The 12,500-nt window shown below is 47.6% G+C and overlaps 1 protein-coding gene across 4 annotated transcripts in view; it reads left to right on the top strand.

The window, feature by feature from the left end:
- Positions 1–9,298: 9,298 nt before the first annotated feature.
- The window catches only part of LOC118229428 (spindlin-W-like), a 10,844-nt gene continuing 7,642 nt past the window's right edge, over positions 9,299–12,500 (top strand). The window contains exons 1-2 of one of the 4 annotated variants that reach the window (XM_035421375.1): positions 9,299–9,323; positions 11,232–11,273. In XM_035421375.1, the coding sequence (XP_035277266.1) occupies positions 11,254–11,273 (20 nt within the window). In that variant the 5' untranslated portion in view covers positions 9,299–9,323; positions 11,232–11,253. Of the gene's footprint in view, positions 9,324–9,466; positions 9,716–9,759; positions 9,852–11,231; positions 11,274–12,500 lie in introns of those variants that run through there. The other 3 variants (XM_035421372.1, XM_035421373.1, XM_035421374.1) reach the window with 3 other exon arrangements.

Below are 12,500 nucleotides of genomic sequence, written 5' to 3'. Positions count from 1 at the left end.
TACACAGCATGGTGGTGGTTATTCTAGGTATAGTCTGAAGAGATGAGTCTTCAGGCCACGGCGGAAGATGGATAGTGAGGGGGAGGTTCGGAGAGGGACGGGGAGTTCGTTCCACCACTGGGGAGCTAGGGTGGAGAAGCTCTGTGATCCCTTTGGGCGGGTGGGAGGGGTTACAAGACGCCCTGCTGCTGCAGAGCGGAGTGGTCGAGCAGGCACATAGAATTGAGTCATGTCCTGCAAGTAGATGGGGGCTGTCCTGTTGGCGGCAGTGTAGGCAAGGGTCAGGGCTTTGAATCGGATCCTGGCAGCGACCGGTAGCCAGTGAAGTGATCGCAGCAGAGGAGTGACGTGGGAGAATTTGGGGAGGTTGTAGATGAGCCGGGCAGCGGCATTCTGAATCATCTGTAGTGGCTGTATGGCACAAGCTGGCAGGTTTGCAAGGAGAGAGTTGCAGTAATCAAGGCGAGAGGTCACCGTAGCCTGGACGAGCAGCTGGGTGGAGTGCGTCGTCAGGTATGGTCGAATCCTCCTGATGTTGTATAGGAGGAATCTGCAGGACCTTGATGTTGCCTTGATGTGCTCCTTGAGGTCCAGTTGGTCATCCAGGACCACCCCCAAGCTCTTGGCAGAGTGAGAGGCAGTCACTGTGGTGCCATCAACCGTGATTGAGAGTTCACGAAGCAAGGAGGTCTTGTGCGGGAAGAAGAGCAGCTCAGTTTTGTTGAGGTTGAGCTTCAGATGGTGGCTGGCCATCCAGGTGGAGATGTCAGCCAGGCAGGAAGAGATCTTATCATTGACCAGTGTGGCCGAGGGGGGGAAAGAAAAGAAGAGTTGTGTGTCATCTGCATAACAGTGATAGGAAAAACCATGTGAATTAATGACTGAACCAAGAGATCTGGTGTATAAGGAGAACAGCAGAGGACCCAGTACAGATCCCTGCGGCACTCCCGTAACAAGTGGATGGGAAGCAGAGGCAGACCCCTTCCAGGTGACCTGGTAGGTCCTATCTGCAAGATAGGAAGCGAACCAAGACAGGGCAGTCCCGGCAATTCCCATCCCAGCCAAGGTGGAGAGGAGTATTTTATGGTTGACCGTGTCAAAAGCTGCAGACAGGTCAAGAAGGATCAGGACAGAGGAAAGGCGTGAGGCTCTTGCAGTGGCAAGTGCCTCCGTCACAGCTAGGAGTGCAGTCTCTGTTGAGTGCCCAGATCGGAAGCCAGACTGGTGAGGGTCTAGCAGGTTGTTCTGATGGAGAAAAGAGGTTAATTGTTTAAGAACTGCTCGTTCGAGGGTTTTGGACAGAAAGGGTAGAAGGGATACGGGTCGATAATTTGCTACATCGGAGGGGTCTAAGGTGGGTTTTTTGAGTAGTGGGGTAACACGAGCCGTCTTAAAAACAGAGGGAACATGACCAGAGGAGAGAGAGGAATTAACAATGGAAGACAGATAGGGAAGGAGCTCGCTGGAGATAGATTGGAGAACTTTAGATGGGATGGGGTCAAGTGGACAGGTGGTTGCGCGATGAGAGGTGATGAGTTGTAATACATCGGAGTCCTCCAGCATTTCAAAGGAGGTCAGTGTGGCTGTGGGGTTGTCCTGGGGGGTTGGGGGGCTCACTGGATGGGTGAAGGAGTTCCGGATTGTAGCCACCTTTCCTTCAAAGGCGGCCAGAAAGTCATCTGCGGAGAGGGAAGAGGGAGGTGGGGGTGGAGGAGGAATGAGGAGGGAAGAGAAGGTGGAGAATAGTTTACGTGGATTAGAGACACATGCGCTGATCTTGGATTGGAAAAAAGAGGCTTTTGCAGACGTGAGGGCAGATGTAAAAGTCGCCAGCAGGGTATGGTATGCAGTCAGGTCATCAGAGGATCGGGATTTTCTCCACTTTCTCTCTGCAGCCCGCAGTGATGTTCTGCTGGAGCGTAGTGACTCGGTCAGCCATGGGCAGGGGGGTGAGGAGCGTGCTGGTTTGGAGACAAGAGGACAAAGTGAGTCGAGGGACTGAGAGAGGCAGGAGTTGAGGGTGGAGGTGGCAAGGTCAACTGGCAGGTTAGAGAAAGACGCAGGAGGGGGAAGTGTAGACAGAGCAGTGGAGACGAGGGAGGATTGTGACAGAGTAGGGAGATTTCTCCTGAAAGTTACTGTGGGTGAGCTATTGGATGAATTGAGGGGGAGTAAATAGGAGAGGGAGAAAGAAAGAAAGAAGTGGTCTGAGACATGGAGGGGAGTCACTGCAAGTTGGGGAATGGAGCAGCCTCTGGTGAATACAAGGTCTAGTTGGTTACCAGCCTTGTGTGTGGGGGGGGAGGAGGACAGGGATAGGGCGAAAGACTGGAGGAGTGAGGCAACCCTGGACAGTTGGGAGGTTTCTGGTGGGAGGTTGAAGTCTCCCAGTAGAATAGCAGGAGTGCCATCCTCGGGGAGAGAGCTCAGGAGAGTGTCCAGCTCGTCCAGAAATGAGCCGAGTGGACCTGGAGGGCGGTACAGAACAATAACGTGAAATGTAGAGGGATGAGTAACAGTAATCGCGTGAAATTCAAAGGAGGAGAAAGTAGGGTTAGGACTGGGGAGGACACAGAACTTCCAGGACAAGGAAATGAGTAGACCGGTACCCCCGCCTCGGCCAGAGGCCCTGGGGGTGTGCGAGAAGGAGTATCCCGCAGACAGTGCAGCTGGGGTGGCGGTGTTATCGGGAGTGATCCAGGTTTCCGTGAGAGCCAGGAAGTCAAGAGACTTCGTCTTGGCAAAGGCAGTAATGAAGTCAGCTTTCTGGACGGCTGACTGGCAGTTCCATAATCCACCTGTGACAGTGAATTCCTGAGGTGTGGATAAGGGTGGGTAGATCAAGTTGGTTAAATTACGCCTGCGGTGAACAGACCATTTGGGGCGAGGCAGCGCGCACAAGGGAATGGGGTTTAAAAACATGATAAACTGATGACGAGGCTGCCTATGGCAGCCTCCGCTGGAGCTATAAATACTGGGTGACAATTACGTGCTTGCATTAGCTTCATTAGGGCAGATAAGCACCAGGTGAAGCTCCTCGAAATTAGCTCAACAATACGGGGCAGTTAAACACCAATCCCCACACACAGTTTCACTAACGCCTTTAACTAACTAACAACAGCAAGTCAACTACAGATATTCTCAGCTAACGCCCAACTAAGCTTGCTGACTAGCAACAGTTGAGACAAGTTTTAAAAAAGATTAGGCTACCTAAATTACACACAACTATGTTCGCTAACTAGCAACAGCAGAAACAAATTAAGTTATGATACGCTTATCTGAATCGCGGGGGACGGCAGAAGCGACGACACAATCAGATGCACACTGTTGAACCACAGATGAACACCACTTAAATAGCACCAGGTGAAGCTCCTCGAAATTAGCTCAACAATACGGGGCAGTTAAACACCAATCCCCACACACAGTTTCACTAACGCCTTTAACTAACTAACAACAGCAAGTCAACTACAGATATTCTCAGCTAACGTCCTTCATTTTGACTCTTTAAAGGGCATTACTGTCGCCACCGTTTCAATTCAGCCGGTAATGGAAAACATAAGAGATTACCCGGAAAGCTTTGCAAGCAGGTCACGCATGAAAATACAGGATAAAATATGAAAATGTAACCGCAAAGGATGTTTATTTTTTTAATACAAAAAAATGTAAATGCTTAGAATTTTTAGAATGTAGAATTGTTTACCTAGCCTGTTCTACCTCAGGGGACGGGTTGCTGTTGTCGAAACCGGGGCTGCAGATATATTTTCCCACTTGTCCCTTAGTGTTGGGGTGCAGAGAAGGGCGGGACAGGCAGGGGTGGTGGGGTGCGTTTGGGGGGGCAGGTGTGGGTGGTCTGCTTCCACTGGGGCACTGGGTCAAATCCAAAAATGGGGACAGTGCCTCTGTTTCTTCAGATTTACACTTGCTTGAATGACCCCCTCTTCACAAGTGTCCTCTGGTACTTTTTTTTATCTGGGACATATAATCCACACCGGGCCTTACCATGTGACTGGTGAGTGGACCAATCGCCTGACAGTGCAGAGGACGACTCGGTCAGTATCGTGTAATAAGCCCTTCAAGGTGTGAGGTCACAAACGTGTGATTGGAATGTTCATAACGGAACATTCTAATGGCGATGTAACAGTCACTGCTGGCATCTGAAAGCAGTGGAGTTCTAGAACACTTGACTCTGAATTCTGAGAAACATTCTGGAAAACCTGCCCTTCAAAGGGTTATTAAGTTCACAAAGCCTTCATTCCAGCCTCTTGGTTTAGTCGTCTCCTCAGGGGCTTTCATTCCGAGCATTTGAAGAGTTGTTGGATACGAAGACAAAAAAAACAAAAAAACAAAACCAACCAAAAAGAAAAAAAATGAAAAAAGCAGACTCGCTCCCGATCAAAGTCTACCCGCGTTCCCTTTCGTGGTCACCCTTTCCGCTATGGCCGGATTTCTCTTGCAACAATGGCGGACAGACAAGTTCTCCTGGTTAAAAAAAAAAACAACAAAAATTCTTAAATTCTTCAAGTCTCAGCCTTCACTCAAAGTCCGCGGGTTGAATGGCAGGAGCTGGGGTGGGTGGCGGCGAGCGTGGCGGCGTGCGCTGTGTGTGTGTCTGATTACCTGCCACCTGCTGCATCCTCCACAGGCTCTGGATCGCTCTATTAGGGGAGGGATGAGGTGCAGTGCGGTGCAGCATTTCTCCTGTCAGGAGTGTGTGTGAGCCACAGTGTGCAGCCTGGTGTTTATTAAAATCACCCCCCCCCCCCCCCCCACCTCCCACTCCACCTGCAGGCTCTGTATTACATTCAAACCTCGTTATAATTCTGTTTAATTTTCCAAAATGAAAATGAGGTGAGAGAGAGAAAGAGAGAGAGAGAGAGGCACAGAGAGACAGTGAGAGATGGAGAGAGATAGCGAGAGATAGAGATAGATAAAGAGATAGCGATAGAGAGAGAGAGAGAGAGCTCTTAACACCGTAATAACGACTTGGGTGGAGGGTGGGAGGCCAGTGGGGAGCCGGGCGAGTTTATAACTCCTCTCTAAAAGGCGCACGGATTGTCACGGTTCGCTCTCGCTGTCATTTTCCCTGCCGCGCACGCGAGAGAGACAGAGACCTTCTCCGCGGGCGCGTAGCGCAGCCTAGACCTGCCGCCGCTGCTGCTGCACCTCTGCGTTCAACAGGCTCCGCACCGGTGCTGCAGCGGAGCGAGCCTGCGCCGTGTGCCGGCGCTGCAGTGCTGCCCTCTGGTGGTGATGGGGAGGACTGCAGGGAGAGGAGGGAGGGGGCGGAATCGTGACATCAGACTTTCTGAAACTCGAGGTGGGGGGGGGGGGGGGGTCTTTTCCTCTTAGATTTTCTCCTTTTCTCCCTTAGATTTAACCCCCAGATTATTTTAAGGAGGAATGCGCTGTGGAATATCTGCTTCACAGTCACGAGCTTCGAGTCTGTGGGCTCGCTAATGATGCGGCTGTTCCCATGTCTTTTGGTGCCCAAACCCGCCTTCCCAGGTGAGGCACAGGATTCTGGCAGAACGACCGAGGCATTACCTTACATTGCAGGCATTCAGCAGACGATCTTATCCAGCGCGACTTACACAACCTTTTACACAGCAGTTACATTACGTTTGCATCCATTAAAACAGCTGGATATGTACTGAAGCAATGCGGTTTAATTACCTTGCTCAAGGGTACAACGGCAGTGTCCTACCTGGGAATCGAACCTGCGACCTTTTGGTTACAAGCCCAGTTCCTTACCCATTATACTACACTGCCACCCAGCTTTTCCCCTCTCAAGTTTCTCGCACTCTGTTGCACTAAAACAAATGATTTTTAACAGGTAATTAGTCACAGTTTGTTGCCGGCGTTGATAACACTCAGATCTAATTTCCCCCCAGAAGATCTCTATCTTTTCTCCCGCTCGAGAGGTGGGGGAAGTCTGAATAAATTAGCCGGCGAGGTCATCCATCTGGAGATGACAGGCACAGGTCCAGGCTGTGGCAAAGGCTCTCACCTGCAGGACCAAACGTGAGAAGGAAAAAAAAAAAATCTAAATACAAATCCAAATACTCTTGTTTAATATGTTAAATGCTATCTGGCCTGTGGGTAATCAGGGCAGTAGGTACAACTCAGTGGGTGAAAACGATGAGCAATTCTGGGCTGATTGGCCCGTCCTCATCATTGTGTTATTTTGGCATTCGATCCGCCAGAGAAGCGGATTGGTCTGGGCTGCGGCGGCTGGTGGAGAGAGCTCACGTACCTGGGCTGCGTTACCCAATCCGCCCAGGTGCTGCTTAAAGGTAAGCTGCTCTCCACAGTTTGGGGCTAAGACCAGGAGCACCCCCCCCATCCCCCCCACCCCCATCGATCAGTGCCCTTCTTGTACGCGGGGGGCAATTGATTAGTTCCTGAGCACCGAAAATAAGGGGGGGGGGGGTTCTGGCTGGCTGACTGTATCTCCTGTGGGAGCACTGGCGACTGCAGGATGCTGCTCCTCTTCTGTGAACATCCGCCGGGACGGTGAGCTGCTGAGGCAGATCTGGCGTCCGGTTACCCGCGACGGAGGCTGCCTCAGTGACTTTGATACTTTTTTTGGCGTCATTCGATAGCGAATCGATGAGCAGGAGCACATTTTCATTATGCCCTTTATGGCATGGAGAAATGAATTGAACTGAGCAGAGTAGACGTGTGTAGCCTCCATTGCAAGAAGTCTGATACTTCTTACAGTAAAAATAGCCAGCAGGGGACATCCCCCATCTTTCACTTGTTATTATCTGTAGCAAATCACACCAACCAATGTAATAATTTCTATCGTTGCCCAACTGTTTCTTTGACCATATCCCATGAATTTTGGTGTTGCATCAATAACCGATGGGTTGGAACTTGCTGGTCTCCCCGGGGCAAATTATTAATGGACCGAGCAAGCAGTGTGTCATTATGAGCTTTCAGCAGGAAGCGGATGCCTCTGTGACATCACAGACGGATCAGTCGCGGATGCCTCTATGACATCACAGACGGATCAGTTGTGGATGCCTCTACGACATCACAGACGGATCGGTCGCGGACATTCCCTGATCAGTGACATGGCAATCAATGTTCCGTGACTCTTGCCGAGTTCTAGCGGGGCCACGCCCTGACATTTTCGGCGACGTTAAGACAGGGAGAGCGCTGAGAGCACCAGGCAAAAGCAAACGAGCAGCGAGATGGCTTTGCGCTCGTCGGGGTACATCCAGGCCTGGGCGCCTGAAAAAGGCACGGACCAGGAGTCGGAGAAGGAAGGCGGATGCACCGGCGATGGAGAAACGGCGTGCCTCCCCTCCTCCGTACACCTGCGCCTCCTGCCCGTGCGGCCGGAGTCGTGCCGGAGGCTGGCCCCTCCCGCTCGGTTGCCCTGGTGACGACGGCGACGGGTTTGTTAGCGAAAAGGAGCGGAAGCAGCCGGTTCAAGGTCTCTACGTGTGTGTGTGTGTGTGTGTGTGTGTGGGTACTGTGTGTGTGTGTGTGGGGGGGGGGTACTGTGTGTGTGAGTGTGACTGTGAGTGTGTATGTGTTTGTGTGTCTGCAGGTGTGCGGGTGTGTGTGTGGGTACTGTGTGTGTGTGTGATTGTGTATGTGTTTGTGTGTCTGCAGGTGCGGGTGTGTGTGTGGGTACTGTGTGTGTGTGTGTACGTCAGCATGTGCAGACATATGTATCCGTGGGTGTGTGTGCACGTGAGTGCAGGTCTGTGGGTGTGGCAGGCAAAAGTATGACCACACATGAAGAGTGTATTCTTCAAAATACTTTCTACAAAAAAAACATTGTTCATGTAAGGGCTGGAACAAAAAAAAAAGTATTTCAATAGTTCTTCCTGCAATGGGATATGATGGTTGTTGCTTGGGATATTGCTTCACAAAACATTACACTGGAAAACGGGCCCATGTAATTAATCTTTTGAGCTGGCGTCAAGGAGGTCAAGACAAACGGGGACGTGGGGTTTGTTAAGTGCCTGACGTGAAAACACGCCAAATTATTCGGCTAGTTAAACGTTAAACAACACGTCGTCTGAAGACTGCTGCAGTGAGGTGTGGGAGAGGGACAAAGGAATTGACTGCCATCTAGTGGTCACTGCCAGAACTGTCGATCAATCAATGGTATTTGAGAGAGCAGGGGAATCCTGGGAAAAAAAACGAAAAAAAAAAAAACGCGGCGTTCACAAGCATATCGTATGCTGATATATATTCACGTGCTAAATGCAATAAAGCCATAAGACCGCAAAAAACAGTCATGCATCTGTCATATGTCTATATTTCATTCGTAATAAAAATAAACAAAAAAAAATATTTGCAAAACATGTCGGACTTTCAAAATGAGAAACGGTATGTTGCGTATATAAACTATATGCATAATGGTTCTTCCTTCGCCCTCCTGCTAACAGATTGAGAGCAACAAGTCTTCTCCATTTCATCCAACATGTCACAATAGTGACAACAAAAACATACCTAGCCTACTTTAGTGAAATGATCACGTGACCACAAGCAAGTAATTCCTGTTTGTATTATAAAGCCAGAGTGAAGTCATCGGAACAAGTTTCCTTTGCGGAAATTAATTTTTTATTAACATAATTGTTTACAGGAATGAATGCAAATGCATTCTTTCATTATAAGCAAATGAAGAATAATAATAAAAAAATACATGCAGTCAGATAATTCCACTGGAGACAGCAGTACAGACATTTTCCGATGTAAATAGGCTATGGATGGTCAAAGTCACCCTGCCCTTCATGGCATGATACGATCGATTTATAACAAAGATATGCACATCACCAAATGTGCATACTTAACTGTCACGAAATTGCTAAAAGTGAGTATTAAAAATACTAGGCTGTTCCAAATAGCTGGCACGTAGTCACAACCCTAAAATGCAGCGATCAGCCGCTGTGCAACAGAGACAGACAATGGTGCGGACTTCCCCGTGTTGCCAGATGCCTCATTTTCATTCTTAGCCATTTAACATTCCTCCGGATGATAGGATCGAATACCTACAGTTGATTCTGTATGTATATATTTAAAGAAATTTCAAGAAGGTTGTCTTTTAAAACCCTCCAGGCATGATTAGGAATGCGGTACATGTTAATACGAAACGTGGAAAGGTCTCTCGTGATTTTTTTTTCTTTTTAACTGGGACGAATCCCCGGTCTGGCAACCCTGTCGATGAACAAAAAGGTGTTCGACGTAACGTAGGCTACACGACATTAGAACTACATATCCCTGCACAAGCCCTAACGTCAGAAGTGAACTTGAGCTAAAATATAGTCCGTAGCCAATCCCAGCGATAAAGTTCAATAAAGCAGGTGAGTGCCATCTAACACGAATAACAATTATGGGTGTGAGACTTTCAGAATCCCGAAAAACTAATTTAGCTAAATTATTGGTAAATTATCAAATTCCGGGATCCAGTAGTACAGTGACGTCAGAATTAGGGACCTAAACACGCTTCGGGTTTGGTATTTGTAGTTTTTTCTTTGGTTATGTTTTTACCCATTTTCCTCAAGGGTTTCCGAAGCTCGCGTGAGGTAGACTGCGCTCTGCAGAGAGAATTACATCACACAGACATGAAAATAGTGAACAGGTAATTCTTAATCAATGTCAGTTTTCAATCAAGCTGACCACGCGAATGAAGGACAGCGAATTGAGGCTATTTAAAACGCCCAGAACGACCCGTTTGCCTGTTGCGCACGCTACGGTAATGCCATGACAGTTATTGGGGATATCTTTAACGAATGCAAAACAATTATATAGAGGCTCATATGTGACGTAGTCCGCGATGTTGTCCATGTTGCTATTTGATTATTAGCTTACGCTACTGATACTTCCGATCTGTAAGTCATATTTTTTGATGATCAAATGTATCGGCACGAGAACAATATTGTTGTACGCGCATGACACCTTTTGACTGGTTTATTCCGCGAATAAATAAAACAAAGCACCGCCACTTTTGCTCGAGAAGGGTGCGGTGGCTGGAGAATCCAGCGAATTAGGAATTTGCTTCAATAAAAAGGACGTGTTCCCAGCGTTGAATGGGAACATTGCATTCCCAGACACTGCAGTATTTTATGAAGCAAGGTTATGCAATATGGAGGACATTGTTATTGTTGATTTCCGGTTGTATCGAATGTGCTAGCTAAAGAACTATCGACATAAACAAATATTTGACATTGAAATGAGGTGTAGGCTTTGTGTGTTTCATAGCAGCTAACGAACCTAACCAGTCGGATGGTAGTGGATATTGTTGCACTGGCAAGCTAGACAGCCATTTAGAGCATATTCTACTCGTTAGTCGTCTCGATAGATTTGCTTAGACTTGTGAGTTTTCGTGAATTCACGCGCAGTGCTGGCGTGTTTCGCAAAATTGTGTTTCGGCTGTGCTACACGTTGACGTCCTGTGGCTACAGCCTCTTACGGTAAAACAGAAGACGAACAAGGAAAAAGATTACAGGAAGTTCGTCAACTCCCTTCGCTCAGACGTGCATCGTCATCATCGCCGCATTTGTATTATGGCGACGGGTTGATCAATAGCATTCTGTGTCTCGTAGTATTTTTCTGCATCTTTGCGATACTACCAGTCTAAAGGCACACCAGGGGATTTAAATATTTAAATGAACGCTGCTGTTTTTCTATTGCTGTAGTGGGCTATAGACAGGCCTGTAAGGTGTGGTACATATTTCTTTTGATTTGGCGCCCAGAATAATATATATATATATATATATATTTTTTTTTTTGTAAATTAAGGTGTTCAAAGGAACCTCCTGACGTAGTCTGTAGTCTAGGCGATTGTCATTACACACGAGTACGTAGCCTACATAGCCCACTGTTTGCCAGTGTAGGTAAGCCTGACGTAGCCTGTACACACTAGCCCGCAAATCCAGACTATTCATAGTGGATGCATTTCACAATGTCCCTGACGCGTTTTTATCTCTCAAGTATGCCAACGAGTCTGCCCAGTGACCATAAATAGAGGTCACTGGTAAAGTAAGCATAGCACACGTTTAGCGTGAGAATTGAAACAAATCTGTTTTCAGTGTAAAATATCCGTGATGATCTATAATTAATTGTAATAAATGCCACCATGGGCTGTTGACAAAAACGTATCATTAACGGAACTACCCCCATGTCTCCTTGCATTTAGCAGTTTGTGATGATTCGTTTGACAGCAACCTGATACACTGTATCTCTCTTTCTCTCTCTCTCTCTCTCTGCAGTTGTGTCTGAATTTATGGGAACATGTCCAAGAAAAAGGGCAGGTAGGCTGACACGGTTTTAACCTTTCATTTTTTATCATGACCGCTTGTTTTTGCTTTCCCGCCGGTGCTAAGCCACCGTCTCCTCCGGCCACTCCGGGGGGGTGTTCGGAGCCCCCCCGAAGTGGGCGTGGCAGGGAGAAATTCAATGCCGGCAGAACGATAGCGCTTCCGATCGCTAACAGCCAGCTTGCTAATTGGCAGGCTGTGCTGGTATCCTTGAGAAACGAATGACACTCAGTTACTTATTTGCATTGTGGCTGCGTTGCCTTGGTTATCCACCGGAAGCCAGGTTTGGCAAAAACAAAAGGTAAGAGGTACGAATGAACCTCTTCTCGTCCGTCATGCCAGCGTTTTACATGCTTCTGTAAAAAAAAAAAAAAAAAAACTTCTCAAACTGGAAAAATAATGTAAAAATGAAATTTGAAACAATATTATTGTTTTTGACAGAGGTCTCCTAATGTGTTATTTTTTTTTTAACCTTATTTAGACGGGGCAGTGTTGTAGGGTAATGGTATGTGAACGCCAAAGGTTGCAGGTTCAATAGGACACTGCTTGTGAGGGAAAAAACCCTATCTGTACCATTTCAGTAAAGTATTTTAAGATATTTAATTTCAGTGAAATGTCCTTCTTTGTAAACGGATGCTATGTGAACAGTTGGGTATGTGGCTGTGGATAAGAGCGTCTGTTAAATGGCAGTAATGTAATGTAATGGTGGGAGGACAATGCAGCAGTAAGGAATCAGTCGCAATCCCCTGGCTGCACGGGGGGATATAAATATGTGTTAAGAGTCTGTCACCAGGGCAGGAAGCTAACTGTTTTGTCCACTGACCACAGTGGCAGATGCCTCCCAAAATTCACCTGCCAATTTCACTGTTTTGCCAGACAGCTAGATATTTGACTCGACCTGGGTGGGCACCTGCCAAATTTGAGACAAATTTGCCAGCCACAGATAAAATTTACTAGCATTTGGCTGGTGGCTGGTGTTAATGTCTCATACTGTTTGTCACGCTATGGACTCTGCCACGTGTCCCTCCCCTCCCCTGAATTTTTTGATGAGAGTTTATGGCAGTCGTCTGAGATGCAGAATTCTGTATAAGTGATATCCTTTGAATCCTGCATCAGAATCCTCTCACTCCTCAGCATGGTTGTGATTTGGATTTGGGGTGAAACGAATTGATCCTGGCACCGCGTATATAATTTTCAGGGGGCTTTAATTGCGATGTTTCA

Source organism: Anguilla anguilla, chromosome 6, assembly GCF_013347855.1.
Source record: "Anguilla anguilla isolate fAngAng1 chromosome 6, fAngAng1.pri, whole genome shotgun sequence".
In the NCBI taxonomy this organism is placed as follows: domain Eukaryota; kingdom Metazoa; phylum Chordata; class Actinopteri; order Anguilliformes; family Anguillidae; genus Anguilla; species Anguilla anguilla.
Note: the sequence above shows the minus strand (reverse complement) of the source record. Positions and strands in the feature narration are given on the sequence as shown.